This window comes from Cornus florida, unplaced genomic scaffold, assembly GCF_030987335.1.
Source record: "Cornus florida cultivar Cherokee Brave unplaced genomic scaffold, ASM3098733v1 CherokeeBrave_3.0.0_Hap2_Chr05, whole genome shotgun sequence".
NCBI lineage: Eukaryota > Viridiplantae > Streptophyta > Magnoliopsida > Cornales > Cornaceae > Cornus > Cornus florida.
In genome coordinates this window covers 114,708,240-114,734,764 of record NW_026775575.1, presented here as the reverse complement: position 1 = coordinate 114,734,764, position 26,525 = coordinate 114,708,240, and the positions used below count along the sequence as shown (strand labels likewise).

At 36.0% G+C, this 26,525-nt stretch overlaps 2 protein-coding genes across 3 annotated transcripts; one reads left to right on the top strand and one right to left on the bottom strand.

Annotated features, from left to right (window-relative positions):
• Nucleotides 1-161: 161 nt before the first annotated feature.
• Nucleotides 162-23,480, bottom strand: LOC132308779 (uncharacterized). Of its 2 annotated transcripts, none has more exons than XM_059806996.1 (19): nucleotides 23,228-23,480; nucleotides 22,140-22,249; nucleotides 21,784-22,011; nucleotides 20,854-20,940; nucleotides 17,855-17,944; nucleotides 17,639-17,765; nucleotides 17,050-17,150; nucleotides 14,045-14,213; nucleotides 13,743-13,864; nucleotides 12,088-12,216; nucleotides 11,909-12,007; nucleotides 11,756-11,813; nucleotides 11,598-11,673; nucleotides 11,382-11,511; nucleotides 8,044-8,201; nucleotides 4,025-4,097; nucleotides 3,609-3,803; nucleotides 2,924-3,017; nucleotides 162-1,278 (listed from the first exon to the last, which is right to left on the bottom strand). In XM_059806996.1, the coding sequence occupies exons 2-19, from the start codon at nucleotides 22,212-22,214 to the stop codon at nucleotides 371-373; spliced, it is 2,919 nt and encodes a 972-aa protein (XP_059662979.1). In that variant the 5' UTR covers nucleotides 22,215-22,249; nucleotides 23,228-23,480; the 3' UTR covers nucleotides 162-370. The 2 variants fall into 2 exon arrangements, with proteins under 2 accessions (XP_059662979.1, XP_059662977.1); XM_059806994.1 differs by having other exon boundaries at nucleotides 22,140-22,244.
• LOC132310018 (uncharacterized) lies at nucleotides 22,229-26,525 on the top strand. The gene is made up of 3 exons (XM_059808260.1): nucleotides 22,229-22,274; nucleotides 25,129-25,627; nucleotides 26,504-26,525. Exons 1-3 carry the CDS (start codon nucleotides 22,229-22,231, stop codon nucleotides 26,523-26,525), a joined length of 567 nt encoding a protein of 188 aa, XP_059664243.1.

The window sequence follows — 26,525 nt, the reverse complement described above, 5'->3', positions numbered from 1 at the left end:
TGCTCCCTTTCATGCCTCACTTAATCTTGAATCCGAAAATGGCTCTAAAATTATAAAATAAAATAAGGAATACGTACCATCATGACCTCAAACTTTAGTTTTTCTGTTGTTGATTAAATGCCATCAATATGGTCCATTTCGTATTAAAGACACTTGAATAATGTATTCAGCTTCTTGTGTTTCTTAATCTATATTTCTGGAAATTTCCAGTTTATATTTTCTTACAAACTACATATAAAACATAAATACACAACAACATTTGCCTTGGGAAATAAATATCATGCAATTCAAACGTTTCCGTGTGGACTATGAATATAATGTGTTTAACTAAATATAACAACGACAGATGAGCAAAAATGTTGTTCCTTCCTCAGTTAATCAGAGGCCCCTCCATGTTTAACTGCATATCAGGTCTCCTCTCACCAGATCTGGAATATTCCTCCGGCAATGGAATATTTAGCTCCGAGCAAACGAACTGAATTATGTTTCCAGTCACAGCCCCAAATGACATCTTGTTTAGGGTCACAGCAATAGCAAACCTGTTTTTCATGTCACAGTAGCCTGTTGATCCACCCATGCCCGAGTGCCCGAAACCAAAATAATACCCATCCTTGGAACTGAACCTCCTAAACCCTAGCCCAAATTTCCCATTTGGGTAAACCAAATTCTCATATTCTCCAGCACCCAAAAATGCATCATGAATTCTAGGATTACTAAAAATCTTACTGACATTTTGATGATATTCTGCATTTGCACAGCTCTCGGTTGTACTAAGAGTATTGCTACTTCCGCCGCTACTATCCGTAGATACCCTAATGTAATGGTCTCTGCTCTCTGTTTTATTATAACCGCCGTCATTTGAATTAGTGTAATTTTGCGTCGATTCAGAAGTATTAGTTCTGCTTGAGGATGCAGTCATGGATTTCCTATTGCCACCTTTCTGCTTCTTGCGGATTTTCAGTGGAGGAAATTTGGGAATATGGGGGTGGCTGCCAAGAGGCGGCTGGGAAGAAGAGGAATGTGGTGGTGGGACCACACCACCGTCAACTAGGGTGGCATAGTATCGGGCAAGTGCACGGGCTGAGCAATGTAAATTAGCAGCAGGTAGAATGGCACGACGAATATTGAGTGTATTGAATAGGACAGGAAGGGTGGTCACGAGCTGGGAAATGTCACCTGGCTGAAAACTGGAGGGCAGGTCTGGACGGCTGCTCATCGCTGAGAGCTTACTGAGATCATTCGTATCTACCGTCAGTGTTGCAAGTCGAGATTCCACACCTGTAAGGAAGCCAACAGACATAACAATGGTGATTGAAAACAGAAATGCTATTTTATAATCTGATAGTCATCATAACATCTAAACTAGAATGACTGTAAACGGTAAGGATGCTTTTACCCAAAAGGACTTGCACTAGTGGAGTTTTCCTCACCCATTTATTAATCCCAAGATCATCCATTAGGACCATTACACACATGATGTGAGCCGATACACACATCCATGACAGGCTCCCTGCTCAAATCCTTGTGCCCTCACAAGGGGAACCCACACCTCCTTGTGGGACCCGCGCAATCCCCCACCCACATTGTAGCACCCTCAAGTTTTGATGCCATTGTCACGATGTGTCAGTTCGACACCTGAAAAGGCTAATCACTTATTGATGTGTTACAAAGGGAGTCTTGTCCCACATTATAAATGGGTCGAGTGTTGACACCACCGGCTTAAACTTTTGGGTCGGATCGCGGAACACCCGGCCGTTACAGTTAGTATCAGCGCCAGACCCAGTCTTTGATCCGATGTCATGCTAAATGCCCAGTTCGGAGGCATCCGGATTTAACCCTGGGTAGGTAGGTGGCCCGACCGCAACGAGAGTGTTGTGTGTTCGGGTGGCGGACCACATCCCATCTAGATGGGATGTGAAATGGGTATAAAAGGGTTGGTGTTAACATTACCTAATGGCTTAAGCTTTTGGGTCGAATGGCAAAGCACTCGGTCCGTTACAATAGGGATGTAACACAGGCATGTTCAAGGGCCAACCCTCTGTGATCTCGTCCAACCTGCACTATGAGCAATGCTACCCAAGCTTGAGTTGAACCCGATCTTAGGTTAGGAAGAGCTAGCCCATGATCGGACTGGTCGGGTTGAAAGGGTTGGTATCACACGTGTGTGTGTGTGTGTGTGTGTGTGTGTGTGTGTGTGTGTGTGTGTATAGAGAAATCTATGTTCAAATTTTTACTTTTGGGTTGTCAGGCTAAACACAAGTTGATTGGAGTTAGCTTTGGATTAAACTACTCCTAAGCATAATTTTTTAAAAAAACTTAATGCAAATTTCTAAAAAAATTATAAAAAAAATAATGGGAAATTAATTCTCCAAAGTGTCAATATACAATAAATTAAGATTTAAACAAAGGAAGTGCAAAAGAAAAAAGGTGATCGTAATTTGAAATATATAATATTTAAAATTTAAAAAATATATTTAAAAGAAAAAAAAAAAACTAAAATTGGAATTCAGATTTGGTTATATATTTAAAATTTTAAAAATATATTAAAAAAGAACAAAAAAAAAAAAAAAAAAAAAAAAAAAAAAAAAAAAAAAAAACTAAAATTGGAATTCAGATTTGGGTCGGGATCGGGATCGGGTTGCTGGCACCTTACTCCAAGCCCAAGCCCAACCCTAAGTCCGGGTTGAGATTTTCAGCCCAAGTCCAACCCTAATTGTAAAAATGGTTGCCCAAGCCCGTGAAAAACCGGGTTGGGTTTGCCCGCCCAAGTTGCACCGCTAGTGGAGTCTCCTGTCTCCATTTATTAACCACAAGATCACCTAGTATACTGTATACACCTAGTGTGGGACATAACAATTAACACGTCTATGTGCCCGTGACAAATACTAAAATAAGGCAAGATTAAAACAAGTTTAAATCATACCTGGAGGAATTCCAATATATAGCTCCCCTTCAATCTGAAGAGGGTGAATAAATGCTTCTTCGAGAATCTCCTGAAACTTCTTCCCAGATGCATGCTGTTTTATTCCAAACACAACATTGAACAAGTGGAAAGTCAACAGCAGAAAACTTACAGGTATAGTCAAGTCCTAATCCTGTCAAGCATGACAAACAGGAAATCCAGTCATGTCTGCTAGATGTGCCACCCACGGAAACTACTATGAAGGTGATTGCTTAAACAAGAAGCATCTAAGAGAGCGTATATTTTGGGGAAGTATATCCCTTCAAGGTAAAGAAAACCAGGTTTTTTTAATGAACTGAACAGTTTTATGCATTTTGTTAAGGGAAGCAATCCCAGTGCCCTTTGCATTTATGCTACAGTCAAAAATTCAATGTCAGTTAAAAGCGAGGAAAGAGGAATAGATTGATTTACACTATCAAGCCTCTTCTTCGTGTCCAACTTGTAGCATTAACACTTTTGAGTTCAGCTGTAACTGTACAGTGGATCTAGATCAAGCTCAACATTTTTTTTTTTATCAGCTTGAGGTCTGAACCTATCTGAATTTTAACTACACACACTCAAAGAACTAAATGCTCTGAAATTCATGAATGAGCCAAAATAATTTGTTGATTCTCAATAATCAGAAAAACAAAGTATGCAATAATACCTCAATGATTCCACCGCATAGCCAGCCAAAAGACAGATAATGATACAGCTGCTCATGGCCAGGTACAGTCTCAGGGACTGACATAGCAATGCGACTCAAACACTCATCCCAGTCAGACATTAGCAAAGGATTTTCTCGGGTAAGGCTGGCTAAAGCATTGTGCAGACCAGATGTATGGTTAAGCACGTGATGAACCTTTCAATTAAAAAAAAATCAATTAGATATACCCTTTTACAGTTGCACGGCTTTGTGGAGTTAAGATGTCAGATTCCAAAAGCAAGAACATAAAAAAGATTTATTTTTTTATTCCCCTTAGTTTGCCTCATTTTTCTCAGCAACCAAAAAGACAGTAAAGATAATAGGATCAAATACTCAAAACAGCAAGGAAAAAAATTATTCAGGACTTAAAATTGCACCTTTATTAGGTCCTTTCCATTTGATCTGAATTCTGGCCAAATATTTGCAACATTTTCCTCAAGCTTCAGTTTCCTGCCAGGTAAAATACTAATTATTCCCTTTTTCTTGACACTAGATACATCCATCATTTTAAAATTTAAAGAAGGTTTAAAAAAAATAAAAAATATAGTTATGAAAGAGACTGATATATATATAAATGATGAGTTGATGACACTGAAGTTATCATTTTTGTTGATCAGCAGCATGCTTCCACTAGAAAAGGAAGTTATATGCTCCGTACAAGGAAAATAATAAAATAAAATTTGCAATTAATGCATAACATCTAACTCTTATTTTGTAGAGAATGAGCAAAACACTCTGTGCAAAATTCTTCATTTGCATGAAAGAAACTCCCTAAAGAGAATAATAAAAGAAACAAACTACCATAATCATATCCTGTGTCCTTGTATTTTAACTCTTGCATTATTTGTGGTTGATCAAGATCCATGTTACATAGACACGGGTTGTCCAGGTTTGACAGCATGTCTGCATGTCAAATTCTCCCAGTCATCACATCTTCGAATATGGTGGCACAGCAAAAGGTGTTGTAGTGTCCAAATATTAGTTTTGAGTACATTTAAGGATTAGATAAATACAAAAAAAAAAAAATCGTGGCCGCAAATTTAAATAAAAAAATAGTTACGAGTAAACTAAAAATTCAGCCAAAGAAAAAAAAAAAAAAAGACTGAAATGGAATGTTTACAGATACAAGAAACAGAAGGGGGTAAACTGGTAGTTTATGAGAATGTTTAGAGATACCAGAAATAGAAGGGATTATTTTCATAAACTATGATAAAACTATAGTAAAAAGATATTTTCATTGTACCTTTTACTTAGTTTAACAAATCATTGAGAGGATAACCTGACTAATTTAACTGACATGCCTTTGACAGCTTTATTCTGATTACAACATTTAGTTCCATCTCAAATTTATGCTCTACAACAGAACACAACGTGTGAAACCTGGACAAGAATATCAAAAAGGTATTCTTGTGAATGTTGATTGCTAAGAGTGTCCCAAATAAGAGGTGTTATAGATTAACACAGGACCTAAAGGGGGGTGAATAATTTAAAATCAAACTTTGATCATTTTCACTGATAGTATTTTTTTTATTAGTTTAGGGGGTGACAAATATTATCCAGAGCCGCCCATAGATTGCCGCTTTGGGTGAGTCAGAAACATATTTTATTAAAGGGACTCACATATTTAGTGGGTTGGAATGGGTTGAATAAGAGTTCCCGTGCTGCATTAACCGACTTTGAACCTGCCCGGTGTAGTATATAAGATTGCAAAAACACGAACCTTAGACCTCTATTACCTTGCTGCAGAACCTTTTTTTTTTTTCTTTTTTTGATAAGTACCTTGCTGCAGAACCTCAATCACCCAAACAGCTAAAATCATCTCTCCTGAAACCCTAGAGTTCTCTATATCTCTCTAAAGCTCTCTAGGAAACTCTAAAACATCGTCTTAGGATTGTTGGTGTTGATAATTTTACAAATTTCTGAAATGGACCGAATAGATTTTATGTTTTGATGTGGGTTGAAGAGATTTTTAATGGCGAGGGTTGAGAGGTTGAGGGTTGCTTCTTGGATGGCTTCTGCTGGTAGTAGGGATCAGAAGTAGGGGTTGGGGTTTGATTTTGTTGCTAGTGTCTGGAAGAGATGAAAATAGACTCAGGTTGAAGAAGATTAGGCTTTATAAATGATTTTCTTCCGCTTACATCTAAGGATTTTTCTCAATTATTCATTTAGCAGTTCACACTAGTCTTGATTCCTATGCATTTCTGACGATATGTATATGCGACTAGCTGCATATTTTTGAGTACTGTTGAATATGACTCTGCATGGCTTGTTTCTTTTCTTAGAGCTTATTTGGGTTTGTTATTGAGGCCCTTTTGAAGCAGAAATTTTTGTTATAATCCTGATATGGATGAATTTCCATGTTTTTCGTACTCCGATTATTTGTATAATGTTTTGCAGCTTGCGGGTGTTCAGCCCTGACGAAAAGATATTCAATACCTCGCTAAAATAATTGTTATACTAAATCAAAATTTTGTTTACTAACTGGGACAATATGGATTACATGACAGTAGGTTTTTCGATCAGCCAATTTATAATTATTTTTCATATTAAATTTCCTAATAATTTTCTAATTGGTTCATCAAACACTCAAATTAAGTGTGGACCAAACTGATCAATTGATTAAGCAATCTAAAACCTTAGGGTTATTTACCATTTCAGGAGCTACACGATCAGGGAAGATTATAGATTTTTAGTGATGTGTTCATGAACTATTCTTAGGTCTTGAATCTTCAATCACCAAGTCAATGTCAAGACACCAAAAGAAACAACTGGTGAGTCAACCATATCAAGTTAATTTTACATCTTGCTCACAGAATGTTCCTGCACATGATACTTTATCCAAAAAAGATGTCTTTAATGATAGCTGTTTCTACACATAACTCAAACCCATGCAGTGTCATATCAATACAGATCCAACCAGTGGCTTGGGTATTACTAAATAACGTCATACTATCATAACAAAATCATTTACTAATAAAATAGAATTAATGGGCTACTATTATAATTGAGACCCACAAATCATATAAAAAGTCCACTACCATCACTAGTATGGCCTGTGCGTACAAAGACTTTAGAGGCATAAGGCTTGAGAGAAGTTTATTTTTTCTACTCATTCAAAAGGCTATATAGAATGATTTTAGGAGCATAAGGTGCAAAAACTACAAGTTTGATAGTAATCCTATTCCTGCAAACTCTTAGTTCGCTAAGTTTCTTCCTTGGGGAAATGTTTGAAAGAAAAAACAGAAGTTGAGACGTTAGGCATAAGCCTTAACATGTGTTTGCACAAATTTGGGGGAGGAAAAAGAGAGAAGGGAGGGAGGGAGGAGGCATGAGCATAAACAAGACAATAGGTCAATTATTCATTAGTTATGCCATTTCAACAAAAAATCACTTTGGGCATATCAACAGTTCAAAGAAAGAAGGAAAATATGAACATAAAAGAATATTACAGACATAGTAATATATGTTTACTCTTCAAATTTCAGCTGCGAAGCAATATTCACATGTACAGACAACGGTGCTGACAATGCAATTCATTCATTTGAACAAAACCTCTAGTCAGGCCATGTAAGTTTTCTTTGTAACTGTTGAAGGGTATAAATATTAAAGTTGCACCCTCTCCAACAGCTTAAGGTTTTGGAGTAGATGGCTCCTTTGCCGCGTTTCCGGCAGTTTTTATTGACTTATTTGGGCTGCCGGTGTGTTCGGTAGCATTGTTCTTCGCCGTTGCCGTGTCTCCAGCATTTTTTGTTGACTTGTTTAGGCTGCCGGTGTGTTCAGTAGCATTGTTCTTCGCCTTCTCTCTTCTCTTTTTATCGTTCACACTTGTTGCTACTCGTCATCTCGATGGCAAGTTGGGCATTCATGCTCCAGCTTGAGAGGGAGTATTGAAGATTTAATGGAGGAATCAGTGGAGGAAAAACCTCCAGTAGATGTTGTTTCTTATTATTGAAGATTTACTATTACTAGAGGAATCAGTGGAGAAATATCCTCCTTGTTTCATATTTCTATATCTTTCCATTCTCATCCTTTCGTCTCCTATATAGAGGAGCCTCCACCATTGTATTGTGTATGAAAAGGGAAAATATTATAAAAGTGATGTAGCCCTTTGGGCTCTTTGTGCCGTGGATGTAGGCCCTAGGGGTTGAACCACGCAATATCTATGTGTGCTACTCGTTTCATTTCTCTCTTCACTTCTATTTCATTATTTACAAGAGTAACAAATTTACATATTGATGCACATGTGACGCTGTATAAATTTAACCAGTAAAATCAAGCAATCTCTAGTAAGTCCAAGTTAATATTTTAGTTAAATATAATAACTAAAATGAAACTTCTACACATCAAATATATTTTAAGAATGTGAAACAGTCTGCACATAAACATTTTTGCATACCCATGGTCGACCAGCCAATGTAGCATTCCAGCTGTGATTCCTTTTGTTACAGAAAATACAGGAAATAGGCTATCCAGCTGAACTGGACGAGGATCATATCTCCCCAGCACACCAGCAGCAGTATCAATGATCACTTCTCCATCTTTGTAGGCACATACCTTGAGAAAAGATTATTGATGTTGAGAATGCAGCAGAAAGTAAAATTACCAACTAAGAATTCATCTGATAGTTATTTACCGAGGGAAAAAAAAAACTTTGATGGTTTTAAGAAAAAACACAAAACAAACCAAAGAAAATGTCAATCAATCATAGAACAGACTAACTCTGCAATGGACCAATGGCAACTAGATAGCTCCAATAATCTTAGTGCCAACAGCTAAGGATTCACAGAATCTTTTGACAAGCAGGAGAGAAATTATAACAGCAGATATTACTTGCCCATGCAAAAATAAATAAAATAAATAATAATAATTTGATAACAGCAGATATTATTTTTCCATATGATGATCTAGAAACTCATAGAACTTGGAGACGAACTTTCCATCATTAGGAAACTATGGTTCAAGAGGCCTCTAATAAACCTTGAAGATTTCTTGAAATTCCTGAATTTTGTCTGTTGCTTCCGCTAAACTCAATCCAACTTACTCAAGAGATTCAATCAGACACAGGATTTAGTTTTTCATATTCAGACCTAATTGAGCCCATATAAACTGTCAATCCCCCCTAATTCTAGAAAATGTTCTCACATTCACATGTGAAGTAAGCTGGAGATTTTCATTCTGTCTTCTAGCCTGGAAATCTAAGTAACAGTGACTTCCCTATGCACCACTTCTAAAAGCCACCACGCCAGTTTCATTTAATTTTGACCATTTCACTGTTGTCTAGAACACCAATATGGTCCAACTGATTGCTGAGAATAAATAGCAAAGAAACAAAAACTACCTGTGTAAGTTAGGGTTGATTTGACCAATGAAAAATTCCAAATCTTCTTTTTATCTCCTACATTTTCTTCAGACTGACATTAAGAACTAATAAAAGCCTGATTTCATTATCAACAAGTTTCTGAATCATGACTGGATTTCCTAAGGTATAAGATTTTATTCTCATTTCAAGACATCTATGTTATACGAACTCTAGTACGCGTGCCGGGTGTGAGTATGTATCCAAGTGTCGGAAGTATCAAATTGCTAAACAAGACACAAGGACACTGCTAAATATTCAGATTATTCAATATTTTTCTTTCATTTCCCAATTCCTAGTGTAATATCATGTTTTTATGTAACATAGTATTCAGCATAGACATTTCACTTCTTTTGAAAAATAATCTAATAAAAAGTATCGGACATGCATTTTAGGTGCATGTCCAATCAAACATGTCAAACATGTTTCGTATCCTTGTCCTAGTGTGTGGTGTTAGTGTAAAATAGCAAGTCATATTGTCATATGATCAATTTTTAGTATTGTACAAAATATGGAGAACTTAATGATTGATGAAATAGTTTGTTTTCAACTTATTCTAACAAGCAGCTCACCTGTCCTTTTACATTTGAAAAGAGAACAAGGAAGCTCAAACACTAAAACTAAGGCCAAAACTGAGATACAGTACTACACTTTTTGTTCAACTTCCAATTAAATCGGTGACTTTGTCAGATGAAGAAGCTTTGATCATTTTGATTGCTTGCAATACTCTAAAGCAAAATATGGGAAAACAACAAGTGGACGATGACAACAGTGAAACTAATAGGGACGATGACCAACCTTGTAAGTCTTGTGCCCTTTCCTACACAAAAGGATGCTGAAGAAGAAGATTCGTGCAGTTGTACTTCCAGAACACTATAATAATGGACAGCTGGCTATCCTTATCCTAGTTCATAAACTCCACACAAAATAGACCAGGTGAAGAACACCCATTTGTTCATGAGAGCTGCTTTGACTTGTTCCTTGGGGAAATTTGAGTTTGACATATTGAAGATTATGATATCCATGACACAACCTAACCTTCGGTGGTGAAGTCTGACATTTCTATATAATTCCCCCCCTTCTTCCTCTACGTCTACTTCTTTTTAATTCCATGCAATTTGATTTTGTTTATAATAGTTACGACCAGTGGCAGAAATATATAAAACCAGATCATTAAACCATTTATGAGGATTACAAATATTTAACAATGGACTGTTTTCAAAATTTTGGTTTAAAGGTTCAAATTTGAGGTTAAAAAGAAGACTCAGTTTGGAGAATTTTAAGGAAGAAAACTACGATTGCCATTATAGAAAAGCAACTTATGGAGAACTAGAGTGAGCCCTCTGGAGGAGGAAGAGAAAAATGTAGAAAGAGAAGGAAGGGAAAAGCATAGGAAAGATCTTAGGATATAAATACTCCCCTGTAAGAAGAAGATAAAAAGAAAGAAAGAGAGAGATGGCTGAAAGAAGTTCTTGAATAAAATCTTAATAAGAGAGTTTTTGAAGAAGCATCTCTAAACCTTAATTGGCGTACGAAAAGGAAATTTCTAACCTCTCTATGAAGCCTAAAAAATCTGTCCCAAGCCACAACAGCACCAACATGCATCATGAAAGGGCTTCCATGAACCACCATAAATTTGTATTATGTTTTAGTTGCATAACCTCTTGGGTTGCTATAGATTCGACTTGTGTACATGCATTAGTATTACGATCCTCATTTTATATTTTTTTTCAGTAATAGAACTTAAAATTTCCTGCCTAAAAGGAAAAGGCAAAAATTCAAACAGAAGAAGTGTCTGAAAGAAGAAATCAATAATGAAACCCAAGAAGACTTAGATATTGTTTATATTAAGAATTATACCCCAGAAAGGTGCTCAATTTTTAGAATCCTCCTAAAATGAAATGTGCTATTGACATACAAAAAACCTTCTTGTGTAGAGATATGATAATAAATAACACACTTACAGTGACGGTAACACCAATGACCACATCAAATTTAAGAAGGTAAAAATTCCTACTAGACTCCAACAAGGAAAGAAAAGACTAGCCTTTGATTAACAAAGAATGCCTGACATGATGATGCAATGATAAATCCATTGATTCCTATCTTAAATGAACAAAAACAAAGAAGTAAAATTTTAAGAGAATGAAAAGAGAACAAATTTGAACGTGCTGCTACTCTTATTTAACAAAATAAACAAGGGTTACTGAAAGTGATAAAACAAGACATATAATGAAGAAAATTAAGAACAGCACAAGTGGAATGTAGTAAACACGAGTGAGAGAAATACTATTGCATTCTCTGATAACAGCTATGCGATTAGAAAAATATTAGTCGGGTTATCACACCGTCATACAGAATTAAACAGTGGCATGTACCTGGATTCCAAGTATTTTATCACCATTTCCTAGCTCAACTAAGAGCTGCCTCAGCTTAGCCTCCACATCAGAATGGACAGGCGTGTTGTGGACCCATTGTGCATTCAATGCTGGTCCATTATTAATGTTGCTGACACAAGTGAACCCACAATTAAACGAAGAAGTGGGAAACTAAAACTTTTAACCTATGAACCACTGAATTCAGGACAGACATACCCTTGCAAAACAGATTCAGCAAACGGTCTCATGACATCTAAATAGGCTATTTTAACATCCATTGTTGATGAAAGTCCTGAATCCATGTCAATAAATAAATCAAATAGGAATGTTTTGTTAACACAGTGAGGCAATCAACAAAGGGATTCATTACAGACCTCTCAGCAGATTAATGACACGTGAAAATATCACAATATCACCTGGAAAAGCATCAATCTGGAGACAAATTTTTATCAGTTTCTTGAACATGGATAAAATTTGTCAATACACATGTCAAAATGATATCAAAAGAAAATGATATCTGAACTTACAGGATTAAAACGTTTAGCTTGTTTTTGGTCGAGTTTCATCTTCTCTTGTACAGCTTTCATGCCTTTGGCTCGTTGATCGACCAAAGATTTCATGTTTTCCTTAACCAATAAAATAGTCAATATATGTTGCAATTTAAGAAAAGGTGAACGGAATTAGAAGCAACCAGTGGAGTACTTACAATAGCTGCACTTGCAGGTGTCGAAGTACGGAAGAACACACTCATTACCTCCATAGCCTGTTCTGGTAAGTCCAGGCGCAACTTAAGTCCCATTTCTGCAAACGCAGACAAAAGAGCCACATGATCCCCCTGTAAGAAAAAACATCAGAATTGTTCATCAATCAAAGAGTAAAGGCTTGAAACAATCCCAAAAATAACCTAACATAAGTGCTGAACTGGTTTAGAGATGTAAAGCTGATATTTCAAGGCATTTCTTTGTAAATTTACTCAATGAATCTAATAGAGCAAGCTAAACTTCCCAAAATAATTGCAAATGGAAAGTTTAATAATAATAAATAATAAATAAAAAGATTGCAAAAAAACACTCTACCATGACATTTCTGACTCCGCAACTAGAGCAGAAGATAGCTGCCAATTGCTTCAACAGTCCCTACTTTTTCCCCACTAATTGTCTTCTTTCACATCACGATATTGCCTTTACTGTATAACTAGTTAGCCAATTCATGCAGAATCCTAAACTGCCACATTAGAATGTAGTATGCCCTAACCTGATACTCCCTCTGTCCCAAAAGGGATGTCCTGTTTGGGGAACTGTGACTCACAAACAGGACATCCTTTTTGGGACGGAGGTAGTATCTTAAGAGAGCAGTAGACACAAGAAACTGTACTTTGTGAGTTATAACCTAATAAATTGGAAAGTAAAAGGTGAATTTTTGGCTGAGGGAAAAAAGAAAAAGAAAAAAAGGGTAGAGTTTGGAGCTAAATCTAGAATGTGGATTAAATATAGAGCCATTCTGCACATTGCATGTGAGACGCTATGAACAGCCACCTTTTCAAGAGATAAAATTTTCTAGCAAAAAGTATGTGCAAATTTCTAGAAAACCAAGCTGCTATTATAATGCAGATAATCAAATATTTGATGAGAAAAAATATATATATTAAGGTGGATAGTCGTTTTCGAAGGAACTTTGTAAAGAATAAACAAATATCTACCTCCGGTGATGGGGTGTTCCAGAATCAGCCAAGAAAAAAAAGGTTTTAATTGTAGGGAACAGACTCGTTGCTATCATATCTATACTCCACTATATTTGTCAACTTATACTTTATTGTATTATTACATACAAGCGTATGACTCCTGAGATTGTTTGCCTACGACATCTTCTTGCCAAATTGGAGCTTATTGTTTCCACATCAGCGTCTACCATTATATGTGCACTTCACCTTCAATAATAATACCCGTCTCTGCATGTAACAGAAGCTTGCTTGAGGTCACTTGTTAGGCAAACCACCCAAACTCGATCTTCATATTTACACTCATTATTTTGTTGGGGGTCAAGCTTGAGCAACCTAATACTCAGCTCAACTTGGTTCACTTGTAGTCTCTCTCTCTTTTCTATTGATCTCGATCTTTTTATGAATCCATGAAGGTTCAAAACTACTCATCGTTGTCCATCAATTAGGTAACATGGCATTAGTGCTCAAAACTACTTAAGGAGGAACTGAATAAATAGAACTACGACTTTAAATCTCATGAAAACGCTATTAAGTCATTGTGGCTTAATAAGCAATCCATTTATGAAGTTACTAAATCTATTCTCCTAATCTAAAATTTTAAGTTTTAATTTATCTTACAATAATAATAGGAATTTACAAACCTCGGCAGATGCTAGAAACATTTTTGCTAGAGCATGTTTCACAGAGCTTGATAAAAACTTTGTAAGCCCAAAGTCGAGTAAAATAGGACGATGTGGAGGTTCTCTGCTCACAAGAAAATTTCCTGCGGGAAACAACACAGCGAATTATCAAGAAAATAGAACAAAAGAATAATTTTAAGCAAACCACGTTACATTTAAACAAAAAACGTGACTTTGTACACCGGAAAACTCAAAAAGAATTTGGTGGCATTGACGATGGTGGTGGTGGTGGAGGGGGGGAGAGAGAGATGCATAAACAGTACCAGGATGAGGGTCGCCATTGAAAAAACCATCAACATAAATTTGATGGGCATATGCACGTGTGATTTCTTCAACAAGCTTTTGTTTGTCAACACCCAAAGCATCCAGTGATTCAGAGTCATTTAAACGAACCCCATCCATGTACTCCAAAATGAGGACCTTTTCAGTTGACTGCCATTACAAGCAACATCACGTAAAAATAATAAGATACTGACAAACGAAAGGCTGCATTACCCATTGTATTAAAAATGATATCTAATCAACAACCAGGTAAAATATTATATGGTAAACAATATTTTGGAATGGACAGAAAAGAAAAGATCCCCTTTCTATTTTAGGACCAATTATGCCAAATGCTTGAGCAGATATGAGGGCTCCACCAACCTATTTGATGGGGATTCATTGAAAACCTTTAGCATTCAACAGTATCGTCATAATTTTAGACTAGCAAGTTTCTGATGTATGTATCATTAGATTGTGGGCTTAAATATGAGTAGCAGTGTCTATTTCACAAGTCCGCTAGTTACAGGTAAAACAGTGCTGCAAAGGTCTTGCGTAACATGAAACAAGAAGAAAAGAACTGGAATCTTTCTTTCACATTTTCATTCTCTAAGTTTCACAGAATTTATTACCATTTGATTTAATATAGTGATATATTTGGGGCCACATGAATTTAAAAATACGTGAAATGCTGGAGTTGCATGTCTTGTTATGACACATCATGAACGAGGCATCCTACCCCCCTTTTTTTTTTACATACCTTGGAACATATTTTTTATATCTTGACTTTAATGGTCACTTTGGTGCCTCCTACCAAATGATCTCGACCTACCAAGTGTAAATCACTTCATTGCCATCACTTGTCTAATCATAGTAACTAATATTTGCCTGCGGAATTTTTTTAATAATCTCCTCTAGGTTTACTTGTTCAAGGTCAGCACAATCTCTCCGACATATTTGAGCACTATGTTTATCTCTAGCCATCTCACCAACATTGTCCACGTCCAGACTCCAGAGTCCACAGTCAATAAACTGCTATTGTCTCAAATCACTTTTTTCTCATGCAGTACTTATCTTGAGGATCGGTATTTTCAATAGAGCTATTATTACCTTTCAACAGACTTGATCGTGCAATCTGTCTCATTCTACTGGTCGCCCCCAATCTTCGTATTTACACAGGTCTGACAGCAGACCGACCTTGCTGTCTTCTCAAAAGTCATTTGTGATCTCCTAAAGGGCCTGACCTGAATAGGCACTTACAATCACAAAGCCCTCTTATCCTCAAAAAAAAATTAACAGCTGGTGTAAACTTCACAATAACTACTACTACTCGGAAAAGTCTTGCCACAAGGAACTCTTCTCCACAGATATGTCTCACCTCCTTCTCCATAGCATACTTGAATACCATGGCAAGAACATTTTCTCCTCTGACAAGCCTTTTGAGGACCTTTATCCTAAGCTAAGGTTTTCTTGCAACTTAAAGATGACATTCTGATGCACCTTGTGCATTGCGTAAGTTGGGAACTCATTGTTTTAATGGCCCACTTTGAGGAACGCGGATGTGCCATAACATTTTGAATACAGGTTATTGTCATAACCCACCAAGTGGTACACAGACATATCATAGTTTACTGTGATCTTATAAGATGCATGGCTTGGTGGCTAAATGCCCAGGTTCATTGAAGTAAACCTCTCCTTGAGCTCACTCTGGCTTGAGAAGAAAGAGACATCACTCGACTCCCACATAACATATGTCCTCGTGAGGTAACAACACCATAACAGATCACATCTTCCCCGTACAACCACCGTCCAAGAGACCTTCACAAACCCCATTAATCGATAAAGCATATTGGGAAGTCTGTCACCTTGACATGACCCTAGCACATTGGCCACCCCCATAACTGAAATGCCACACCTATCACATTCCAATCAGACATCTCCAATCCACATGGAGGCATCCCATTAGACCCTGGTAGAAATGTACATTTTAACCTGATAAGATGACCACATGTGAATGTAAAATGCTAAATAGTCCTCTAACTTCTACTTAATGATTCATTTTGCATGAAAGATGGAGAAAAGGGCTGGAAGGAGAATAGAATGATGAATGTGGCATCCCTAGAGAAGTGAAGTGAAGGTGTCCTTCATCCCTTTTGTTAGGTTGAGTGGAAGGGAGTAGAAGGTGATACCTTCCATTGTTTAGTAAGAGGGAAGGGAATGAGAGGTATCATGTATATTTTTCTGACAATTATACCCTCATTGTATAAACTAATCATGTAAACATTCATTCCAAAAGCATGCAAAATTGGTAAAACTTAAGAAAGGGTGATAATGAGACTTTACATTATATAAAATTGTTGTCCTCTGCTTCCCTCCTCTATCCATCCAATTTTGGACCTTGCAAAGACTCCACTAACATTGACGGACTAAACTCTCTCTCTCCGACCTATGATTCCACCATTCCCATAATCACTCACAAGAGCCACCAAATGGTTATCAAAAATTTGTGTCAATATATGTTTACCAAGTTCTCTCTCTCCCTACATCGCACACCCCCACCCCAAAAAAAATAATAATAATAACTCCACCATTCCCACTATCACTCACAAGAACTATAAAATGTTTATCAGAAATTTGTATCAATATATGTTTTAGCAAGTTCATTTTTACAAGTTTCCATGCAGTATGAGTATTTCCAACTTGCCTATGACAAGGTAAGAGTAACTTCTTGTCATCAAGTTCAATACATAAGCTATGCGGAGAAAAGTGAGAATATTTCCATAAGAAATTTTACGAAATGCATTACTGAATCTAGATTGTTGTTCTAACCCATATTTACATATTCCTTTTCTTTTCCTTTTTTTTTTAACAAATAAGTATCACTTTTCGTCAGGTCTCTGTTATTAACAATGACAACATAAGGGCATCATTTTAAATCCTGATAACTGAAAATGCTAGCAATAGCTAAGAACTGAAATTTAATTAGAAGGTTAGTGCAGGATAATACCTGAATAACCTCTGGAATCAATACATCCACGTGATTGGCAATCGTGTTATCCTCACCTCTGTTTTTGCAGCCTAGATTTCTAGAAACTGTTCTAGTATTTTCTACAGGAACCAGGAGAAGTATCGATAAGAAACATAAAAAAGTATAGTGAACGGATGAAATACCTCAACCAAAAATGACTAATAATGTTACAAAAAATACTGTGAGCCAAGAACACAATCAAGAATCACGACAGAAAAGTAAACACGCCACACACAAAGAACACAAAGATTTACGTGCATTGGCATAAGCCTACATGTACAGTAAAGATCCGGAGAAAGATTTCACTATGTGAAAAATAAGAGATTACAAGTTTCAACCCCCAAACCCTAGCTCTCTCTTTTTCCTACGATTTTCAGTATTCTCTCATGGCACACCTCAAACCCTAAACACCCTTATTTACTGAGCTATAAGATAATTATAAACCAGGTCCATGACCCACAAGAGGAAAACGGATCAAAACAGCCCACACAAAGCTCATTGTTTTGCAAAACAAAATTCGGGCCACAACATCACAAATAAAATAAAAGTGAAATCAACCATAAAATACCAGCTTCGTGGATGAAGTCTAATTCCTTAGGCGCTTCTTTGCACCATTCATCTATCATTGGATTGAAGTCGTACTGTGGTTCTGCCCATGCTACCCAGTCAACTATTGATTTTGCATTCTTCAAGTCCTATAAAACAACATGTGCCTAAAATAAGATACGATTTCAAGTTTTAATTTTTTCATTCCAATCATCTGAAAGGCCAAAGCATTTATAACCTCCAATATTATTGTCTTGATTCCCTCGTGTTGAACTTTCACGACCACCTCCTCCCCGTTACTCAGAGTTGCACGATGAACTTGTGCTATCTGCATTTAAAAAAATATATGGAAGCATAAGATTATACCCGTATGTACAAAACAAGCAAAGACCTAAATTCTTCCTGGTGTTCAACAAAGGATAATATAAAAACTAGTGCCGTTTTATTCAGGTGATTACATTGGGTTGTTTTAAACCCTACTCAAAGTTTTGCCCAGTATGTACAAAACAAGCAAAGACCTAAATTCTTCCTGGCGTTCAACAAAGGATAATATAAAAACTAGTGCCGTTTTATACAGGTGATTACATTGGGATGTTTTACACCCTACTCAAAAGTTTTGCCTAGGATATATCAGCTTGAAATGAATTTGAATAGGTCCAACTGAACACTGGTCTCTTCTCCTCTAATAAGCCCCAATAGTCCTACTTCTGATGAATTCCAATTGTTCAACCTTTTTGCACACTTTACTCCCCTTATATTTCTCTTTATTTTGTGACTACTCATAAATAAAACGATAAGCAGGAAATCTCAATTTGCCTACTATCTAGACAATGATATCACAAAACGCTTTTGTTGGGGGACGACAAATTTTGGATTTTGTCCTTATTGCAGGGGAATGTGTTGACTCTAGGTTGAAGAGTGGTGTTCCTGGTATTTTATGTAAACTTGATATCGAGAAAGCCTATGATCACGTGAATTGGAAGTTTCTTCTTTATCTGCTTTGGAGGATGGGGTTCAGAGATAGGTGGATCAAATGGATAGAAACTTGTATCTCGTCCGTTATGTTCTCGGTGCTTGTGAACGGATCTCCCGCTGGTTTTTTTGCGAGTTCGCGTGGCTTGAGACAAGGTGACCCCAATCGTCCTTCTTATTTCTCATTGTCATGGAAGGGTTGAGTAGATTAATGAAAAAAGCTGAGGACTTGGGTTTTATCAGAGGTTTCAGAGTCGGTAGAGAAGCTGCCAATCAGATAGAGATTTCCCATTTGTTGTTCGCGGACGATACATTGGTTTTTTGTGATGCTGACGTCTCTCAGTTGAGATACTTGAGGTGCATTCTTACTTGTTTCCAAGCGGCGTCCGGTCTTAAAATCAATGTAGGAAAGAGTATGATTGTTCTTGGATGTGGAGTGGGCGCTTTTCCACTTCCTTATTTGGGATTGCCTTTGGGGGTTTCCTCTAGGATAGTGGGGAGTTGGGATCCGGTGGTCAATAGGTATGAAAAGAGATTAGCAGGATGGAAAAAACAGTATCTCTCGAAAGGGGGGAAGGTTACTCTTATTAAGAGTACCCTCTCGTCCCTTCCCACTTATTTTTTATCTCTGTTTCAAATTCCATGCTCTGTCGCTGAACGGATTGCAAACTTGATCCCAATTTCAAATTTCAAAGGTTTGCAAACTTGAATTCCTCTCCTCTTCCACCCCAGAGAAAACCTTTGAAATTTGGTGGATTAGGCATTCGAAAGCTGGTCCCTTTCAACAGAGCTTTATTGGGTAAATGGTTATGGAGATTTGGCAAAGAGTGTCATCATCAGTGGAGAAGAGTTATCTCGTGTAGATTTGGGGAGGAGAGTGGGGGTTGGTCCTCTCGTCCTGTTTCTGGCACGGGAGGCGTTGGCGTGTGGAAATTCATTCGGAAGGGTTGGGATGTGTTTTCCACCCATATCAGATTCAAAGTTCGCAATGGTAGGCACGTTTGCTTTTGGGAAGATTTGTGGTGTGGTGATCAGCTGCTGTCTCTTTCTTTTCCTCGCCTCTTTAGTATTGCCGAAAACAAGCATTCTTACGTAGTTGATTGTTATCATCTTGATAACAGTAGGGTTACGTGGGATATGCGTTTTAGGCGCTCTTTTCAGGATTGGGAGTCGACAGAAGTTTGCGCTTTTTTGCACTTGTTGTATAGAAAGAAGGATGTTGGCAGAGGTTGTGATGATATTGTGTGGGTGCCTTCCCCTCATGGTAGATATGGAGTACGATCCATGTTCATGTGTTTGTCAAACTTTAATGGCCATGAATTCCCTTGGAAGTTTATTTGGTGCTCTAAAGCTCCTCTTAGAGTTGCTTTTTTGTTTGGACTGCCACCTAGGGAAAGATTTTGACATTGGATAATTTGAGAAAGAGGGGTAATACCATCGTGAATTGGTGTTATTTATGCAAAACAGATGGAGAGTCTGTGGATCATATTCTCATGCATTGTCCTGTCGCGTTTGATTGTTGGAATTTAATTTTCAGCATTTTCGGTGATCAGTGGGTGATGCCTGAACACTCTTTTCAATTAATCAACGCATGGAGAAGATACCTATTAAAGGTCATGCGCGTGCTTTTTGGAGGATTGTCCCACATTGTGTTTGGTGGTGTATTTGGCGAGAGAGAAACAACAGAAATTTTGAAGAGAAAGAATCAACTATTGCTCACTTAAAATCTCATATTCTCCGTTCTCTTTTCTGTTATGTTAGAGTAAGCGCTTGCTTCTCGATTGCTGATCTTTTTTACCTTTTGGATTCTATTGGTCCTTAGGGTTTTTGTTTTTTTGTATTAGGGACACGTTCCCCTCTTGAACGTTTCTCTAATATATTTTACTTATCAAAAAAAAAAAAAAAAATCCATGAAGGGTATAACAGTATAATCAATAACAGAAATAGTTGTTGCGTGTATTTGGAAATAATTGCAACCTACTTCTGATGAATTCTAATTTTTCAACCTTTTTGCACACTTTACTCTTATGTTTCTCTTTATTTTGTGATTACTCATAAATAAAATGATAAGCAGAAATCTCATTTTGTCTACTCTCTAGACAATGATATCTACTAGATAAATCCATGAAGGCTATAAAAATATCATCAATAACAACAAAAGTAGTTGTAGCATGTATTTGGAAATAATTGCAACGAATACAAATGGTCCTGATCTAAGTGCTTTATCAGTTTTGATAACCAACTTTAGTTTAGGAAGAATCTTACCGACGCCGTTGCCAATGGTGTTTCAACAAAATCTAAGAAGAGATCATCCATTGTTCTTCCCAACTCTTTTTGAATAGTCCCACAAACCTGTTTAGAAGGGGAGAAAAAGTATAACATAACCAATTATGTTTCTACGGATTTTCTAGATATGTAGGGAAACAAGACTATAAATACACCGATAAACATATGAATATATATCAGTGGGGATAGCTAATTTTCCAACTCCTTAGAAGAGCTTAGCCCCCTACCCAAATACCCCTTTACCATTCTGAGAACATTTATCGTCTTTTGAACTTTCTTCCTTCAGTCAATAGAATAGAAAAGCCTCTCCCAGTTTCTTGTTCCCCTCTAGCCATTCCGCCATCCCAATGGCAGAGATGGCAAGACATCAAGACAAGCTCATGATATGGAATAATGTTTTCTTTGTTCTACAATATTAGTTCTTGAGAGCACCAAAATTTTGCTATTGATTTGGAATCTTATGTTGCAATGAGAAACATCTCAAATATGTATTTAACTGGTAATACATGATGGATTACACCAGAATTTAGATATAAAAAAATAGACATAGTTGAGTATGAAACCTGCTTTTGGAGAGTAAAGTCAAGCAAAATCAATCAATAAGCTGAATATACCCTCAAAGAACATTTATCTAGCCTAACATCAATTGATCATTATATATTTTTTGCTCATAAAATAAATTATTGAACATGGCATTCTCCTCTAAAGCATATATATAGTAAGGAATATTGGAAGTACAACAACTACATCAGTGATCGGACACACAAACAAATAGATGTTCCTGGAGAACAGTCTAATCACTAGATTTGCTTTCATTTCATTGCCTGCAAATCATATAAATAAGTACAACTCACAGAAATTTTAATTTTATTATTACTCTTAAAAATATTAAAAATCAACACAAATTACCTCTTCCAAGGGGCGGGGGGGAAGAGAGTCCTGTAACTGCTTGAGAAGGGATACATAGGCCTCAGGAAGCACATCAGCGCGTGTAGATAAATACTGCCCAAGTTTCACCCACAAACCTTCCAACTGTATTATCAAATTGAGGACCCTCCTAGCATTACGCTCATGGGCTTTCTCCCATAGAGCAGCTCTTTTAGAATTGCTAGTCCATTTCTCTCTCTGCTGCAAGGCCTTCAGGTATTAAAAGAAAATAATTAAATCAAGAGAAAGCCTTCAGGTATAGAAGAAAAAAGTAATTTGGTTTTCCACGTATTAGAAGCCATAATCATGTTGCACAGCAATCAAAAAACAAAATATACCTTGTAATCCAAGTAAATTACAACAGCCAGTGTGAAAACTTTTATGCGCCTTCTATAAATGTTTCCCCACCCCATCAGATGTAGACGAAATGGATCAACGAGCAACTAAACTTGCACATGTTAAAAAAACAAAGGGTAAAAAGAAATCATCAAATTCCATGCAACACGGAATCATCAAAACAAAAATATTGATATTAAATAGAAAAAGCAGGACTCTAGTGATGATCGTGTCTAAATTTAGGTCAAGTGTTTGATATATGTACGGGGTAACGAAACCAAACATAGTTGGGATCCATTTGGTCCTTCAAAAAGAAAAGGGAGCATGCAAAGAAAATGGTAGAACGCAACACCAATGGGCATTAGCCTAGATGTTATTATCTCTCCTCCCAAAAGGGAAGATTGAGTGTTCAAGCCCTGCCAGGGGCAATATTGGGGGGTTGCATTTGCTTAAACTTTCAGAAAATGGTAGAATACAACAAAAAGTGAAAACATCATCAAACTTTACCTCTCTTCTACCGCATTATTTCTAAGAACCACATGGGGCCTTCATGTTCACTAAATGCAAACTATTGAGTCAAGCTTTACATTCAGAGTGACTTGCTTCCAACAATAAAGAGTATGACAATTCAACTTAAAATGGAAAGACAAGTGATCCCAAAAGAGTAGCTACAACTTACAAGCTTCACTAGTCACCAAAGTTCTCTAATATCTCCCATTGAAAATGTAATTCAAATTCTAAACAACTAATCTTCTCCTCTCTTTTTTCCCAGAAGCAATCATAAATACAAGCATTATATACATATAGAGAGAGCGAGAGAGAAAAAAGCAGCCTTCAATGTCAATTTAGCAGCAAATGTCCCAGGGCACCCTGATTTACATTTCTGATTTAACCGGATACAACAATTCATAAATCATCGAATGTAATCGAAATTCAGGACATATAACTTCAAAATAGGAGAAAATTAGCATAAATTTTAGAAATAATAAAACAAACAGTACTTGCCAAACAACGAAACAGAAATCAAATAAAATCATAATATCATCCTTCAAACATCGATTAACATTACATAAATTCATCAAAATCGCACCTGAAATTGAATTCAAGACGAAGAACTGAGAAAGACACCACCGGGTTTAGGCGTCGTATATGATGAAATTCAGAATCAGTTTTGGTTGGCTATATTGGCCACCTGCTCGTGCCACGGAAGACTGAACGCTTCCGTTCACGAGTGGACACGTAACCATCAGTGTTGAGGTGATGCTTACGTGTCGCGTGTGGGGTTGCTTTTTCTGTGCATTTCGGCGTGAGAATAACATGGGTTTTGAAAGAGAGTTAACATCATGCCAAATGGGTGAAAAGAGGTTATAGGAAGTCGCGTGGAATATCATAAAGGAATTTATGACCGTGGGATCTTGTGAGAGAATGAAACGGCAGCCGTTACTTTTTTAGAGGCGTGGCTAAAAGCTAGCCTATGCCTTAACCCAACTGGTCTAACCGAAGATTCTTCTTCAACGTTTTGGCCACAAAGTCAAGGAAAGCGAAAATTCAAATTCAATTCAATTAAATAAAAAATAAAGAACAATAAATCAATTAAATAAAAAATAAATAAAGTTGATATGTATGCTTTCTAGGAAATATCGCTTTGACAGTTGGATTGGACCATAAGACTTTGCAACATCAAATATTATCAAAGAAAAATATTTAATATTTTGTGAACTTTATCCTTCTTAAAAAAAATTGCACATCATCAAACAGATAATTTATATATATATATAATAAAAATACGTTAATAAATTTATTACTTGATACCGATCAGCACCTAATATCATGCTATCCTAGAGTGTTTGAAACAAACTTAAGTGCATGTAACAATGAATCACATAAACTTTAATATGCATGTGAATTTCAATATATATATTCTCAATTCTCAAACATTGAAAGACTCACTAAACATGGAAATTTTATGGTATATTTTTTTCATTTTTTGATATTTGATTGTCTTAAAATATTTATAAAGAAAAATTATTACAATCTAATAAAAATAACTTACTTATCAATTTTCGACAAATTATTTTACATATCTCTCTCAATGGAATCAACATAAATGGTTAAATATTTGTCAAACACCGAAAAATAAAAATAAAAAATATATTTTATTTCAAAAAATAAAATATTTTCTGAAAATATATTTTATGTCAAAACAAACACATAACGGGAGAGCCAACGGGAGTAATATTTTGCAAAAATATAATGAAAAGTGATAACAGAACCTGAAAAATTAATTAATTAATTAAGTAATGAAAGAAAAATATATTTATAACATTCATTTGATTATTATAAATTTTTTCAAGAATGTTATAGAAAATTACTATTTTATGATGGGAAGCTATATTTACACTCCACTTTTCTTTCTTTACCCCACAATTTTAAAAGAAATGCTAATTTTAACACTAACTTTACAAGTAAGTGATGATTATTTTTTAAATGACACAAATGCCCTTCCAAATTTCCTCTCTTTATCTCTAATCTTTAATATTTAGGTCTCTTTTGACAAGTAAAAATAAATAAATTTGTTGTTGAATAATCATATTTTTACCAAAAAAAAAAAAAAAAAAAAAAAAAGGTATCCAAATTAAATAAATAAAAATTATGTTGAATAAATGGCCTCTTTAGACCGGACCAGAAAAAAAAAAAAAAAAAAAAAAAAAAAAAAAAAAAAAAAAAAAAAGTACCCATTAAAAAAATTATCTCTTTTGACATGAAAAAACCCTCCAAAAAAAATATATATCTTTATTAAACAAATTATCTCTTTTGTCAAGATAAAAATAAAAAGTACAAGAAAAAAAAGATTCAAGAAAAATTATCTCTATTGAATAAATTATATCTTTTGACTAAACCAAAAAAAGGGTTATGTTCTTCTCATAGAAATACAAAAAAGTATCGTCCACTTCCTACAATCCGGCCTGAACCTTTGGGTAGGCTCTGCAGGATCAACAACAATAGCTGCACGGAGTGCGATAGAATTCCTTGGTACGGTCATTCGGGAAGTCCCTCCGAGGACGACTCCCAGTAAATTCTTGCGAGAGCTGGAGAAGCGGCTACGGGTAAAGCACCGTATACATATAACTGCTTGCCACCTACGCTCCGCCATCCATGGAAAGTTGAGGAACCTAGGTAATAGTATCCCGATCAAACAGCTTATGAAGGGGATGAGCGGAACAAGGAGTCTACTGGACGCGGTTCAACTAGCGGAGACTCTTGGAACAGCTGGAGTCAGAAGTCCCCAAGTGAGCGTATTATGGGGGACCGTCAAGCACATCCGGCAAGGATCAAGGGGGATCGAGTTCTTGCATAGCTCAGGTCGGAGCAAGGTGCCATCAGAAGTTCAACAGGCAGTCTCACGAGCGGCCATGAGTGTCCGGAAGTTGTCATTGTATACTCCCGCGGTTCGGAAGGCGGCGGGGGAAGGAGGGGGACACTGGGCGAGGTTGAATAAATTTTCTGTTTATATTTTACAAAAAAAAAAAAAAAAAAAAATCACTATTGAATAAATTATCTCTTTTTAATTGGCAAAATAAAATTATTTACATAGAATAAATTATCTTCTTTGAAATGACTTCAAAAAAAAAAGTATAGCACAGAAAATATATGTGTGTGTATATATATATATAGTATAGAAGGTAAAAAAAAGTTAAAGTTGTATAAAGAGTAGTATGACATTATAAAATGAAAAAATAATACTATTGACAACTTTAATACCTCGACTTAAAACTGGCGGACATAAAAATATGATGTGATTATTCAAAATTTCAATTTAAATAGACATCATTACTACTTTTGTTTATTTCCATAAAATACTCACTTTCATTTTCCTTATCTTCTCAGTTTTTTATAGTTCATTTCATTTATCCTTTTAGTTTTCTATAGCCATATCAGCTTTTTTTTTTTTTTTTTCATAGTAAGTTTCAGGGTACTTTAATTTAATAATTTAATTTGTATAAAATTTAGAGCAAAAATTGCAATGTTTTATAATTTTTCCATGCTTTTGCAATTTTTTATTTTTATTTTTTTATAATGTCTTTGTTTTTGGGAGTTAGATAGATTATTAGTTTTGATCAATTTAGCAATTAACAAATGTCTATCAAAGTAATAGATAGATATTAATGATCAAAAACACAATCTGAAGTATCTCAATAATTCTTATAAAGATACAATTTGAAATATAAAACGATGACTGAAACTTTAATCGCTAATAAAGGTACTAGATTAAGATAACTTAGAAGAAAAAAAAAAATTACAACTTTTGAAATAGTCAATTACCTTAAAATTTAAAATGGTCCCATTATATTTGACATGTTGGTAGCTACATGGACTCGGCGAAGTAG

Excerpts from the sequence above, each read along its gene's own strand:
- LOC132308779 (XM_059806996.1), bottom strand. The coding sequence starts at position 22,214 with ATGGGGTGGGGAAACATTTATAGAAGGCGCATAAAAGTTTTCACACTG. Across the intron at positions 14,214-17,049 it reads TGATTCCAGAGGTTATTCAG|TCAACTGAAAAGGTCCTCAT; the intron begins GTATTATCCTGC and ends TTGTAATGGCAG. Across the intron at positions 8,202-11,381 it reads ATAAAATACTTGGAATCCAG|GTATGTGCCTACAAAGATGG; the intron begins GTACATGCCACT and ends TCTTTTCTCAAG.
- LOC132310018 (XM_059808260.1), top strand. The coding sequence starts at position 22,229 with ATGGATCAACGAGCAACTAAACTTGCACATGTTAAAAAAACAAAGG. Across the intron at positions 22,275-25,128 it reads ACATGTTAAAAAAACAAAGG|GATCAACAACAATAGCTGCA; the intron begins GTAAAAAGAAAT and ends TAGGCTCTGCAG. Across the intron at positions 25,628-26,503 it reads GGAGGGGGACACTGGGCGAG|CTACATGGACTCGGCGAAGT; the intron begins GTTGAATAAATT and ends ACATGTTGGTAG.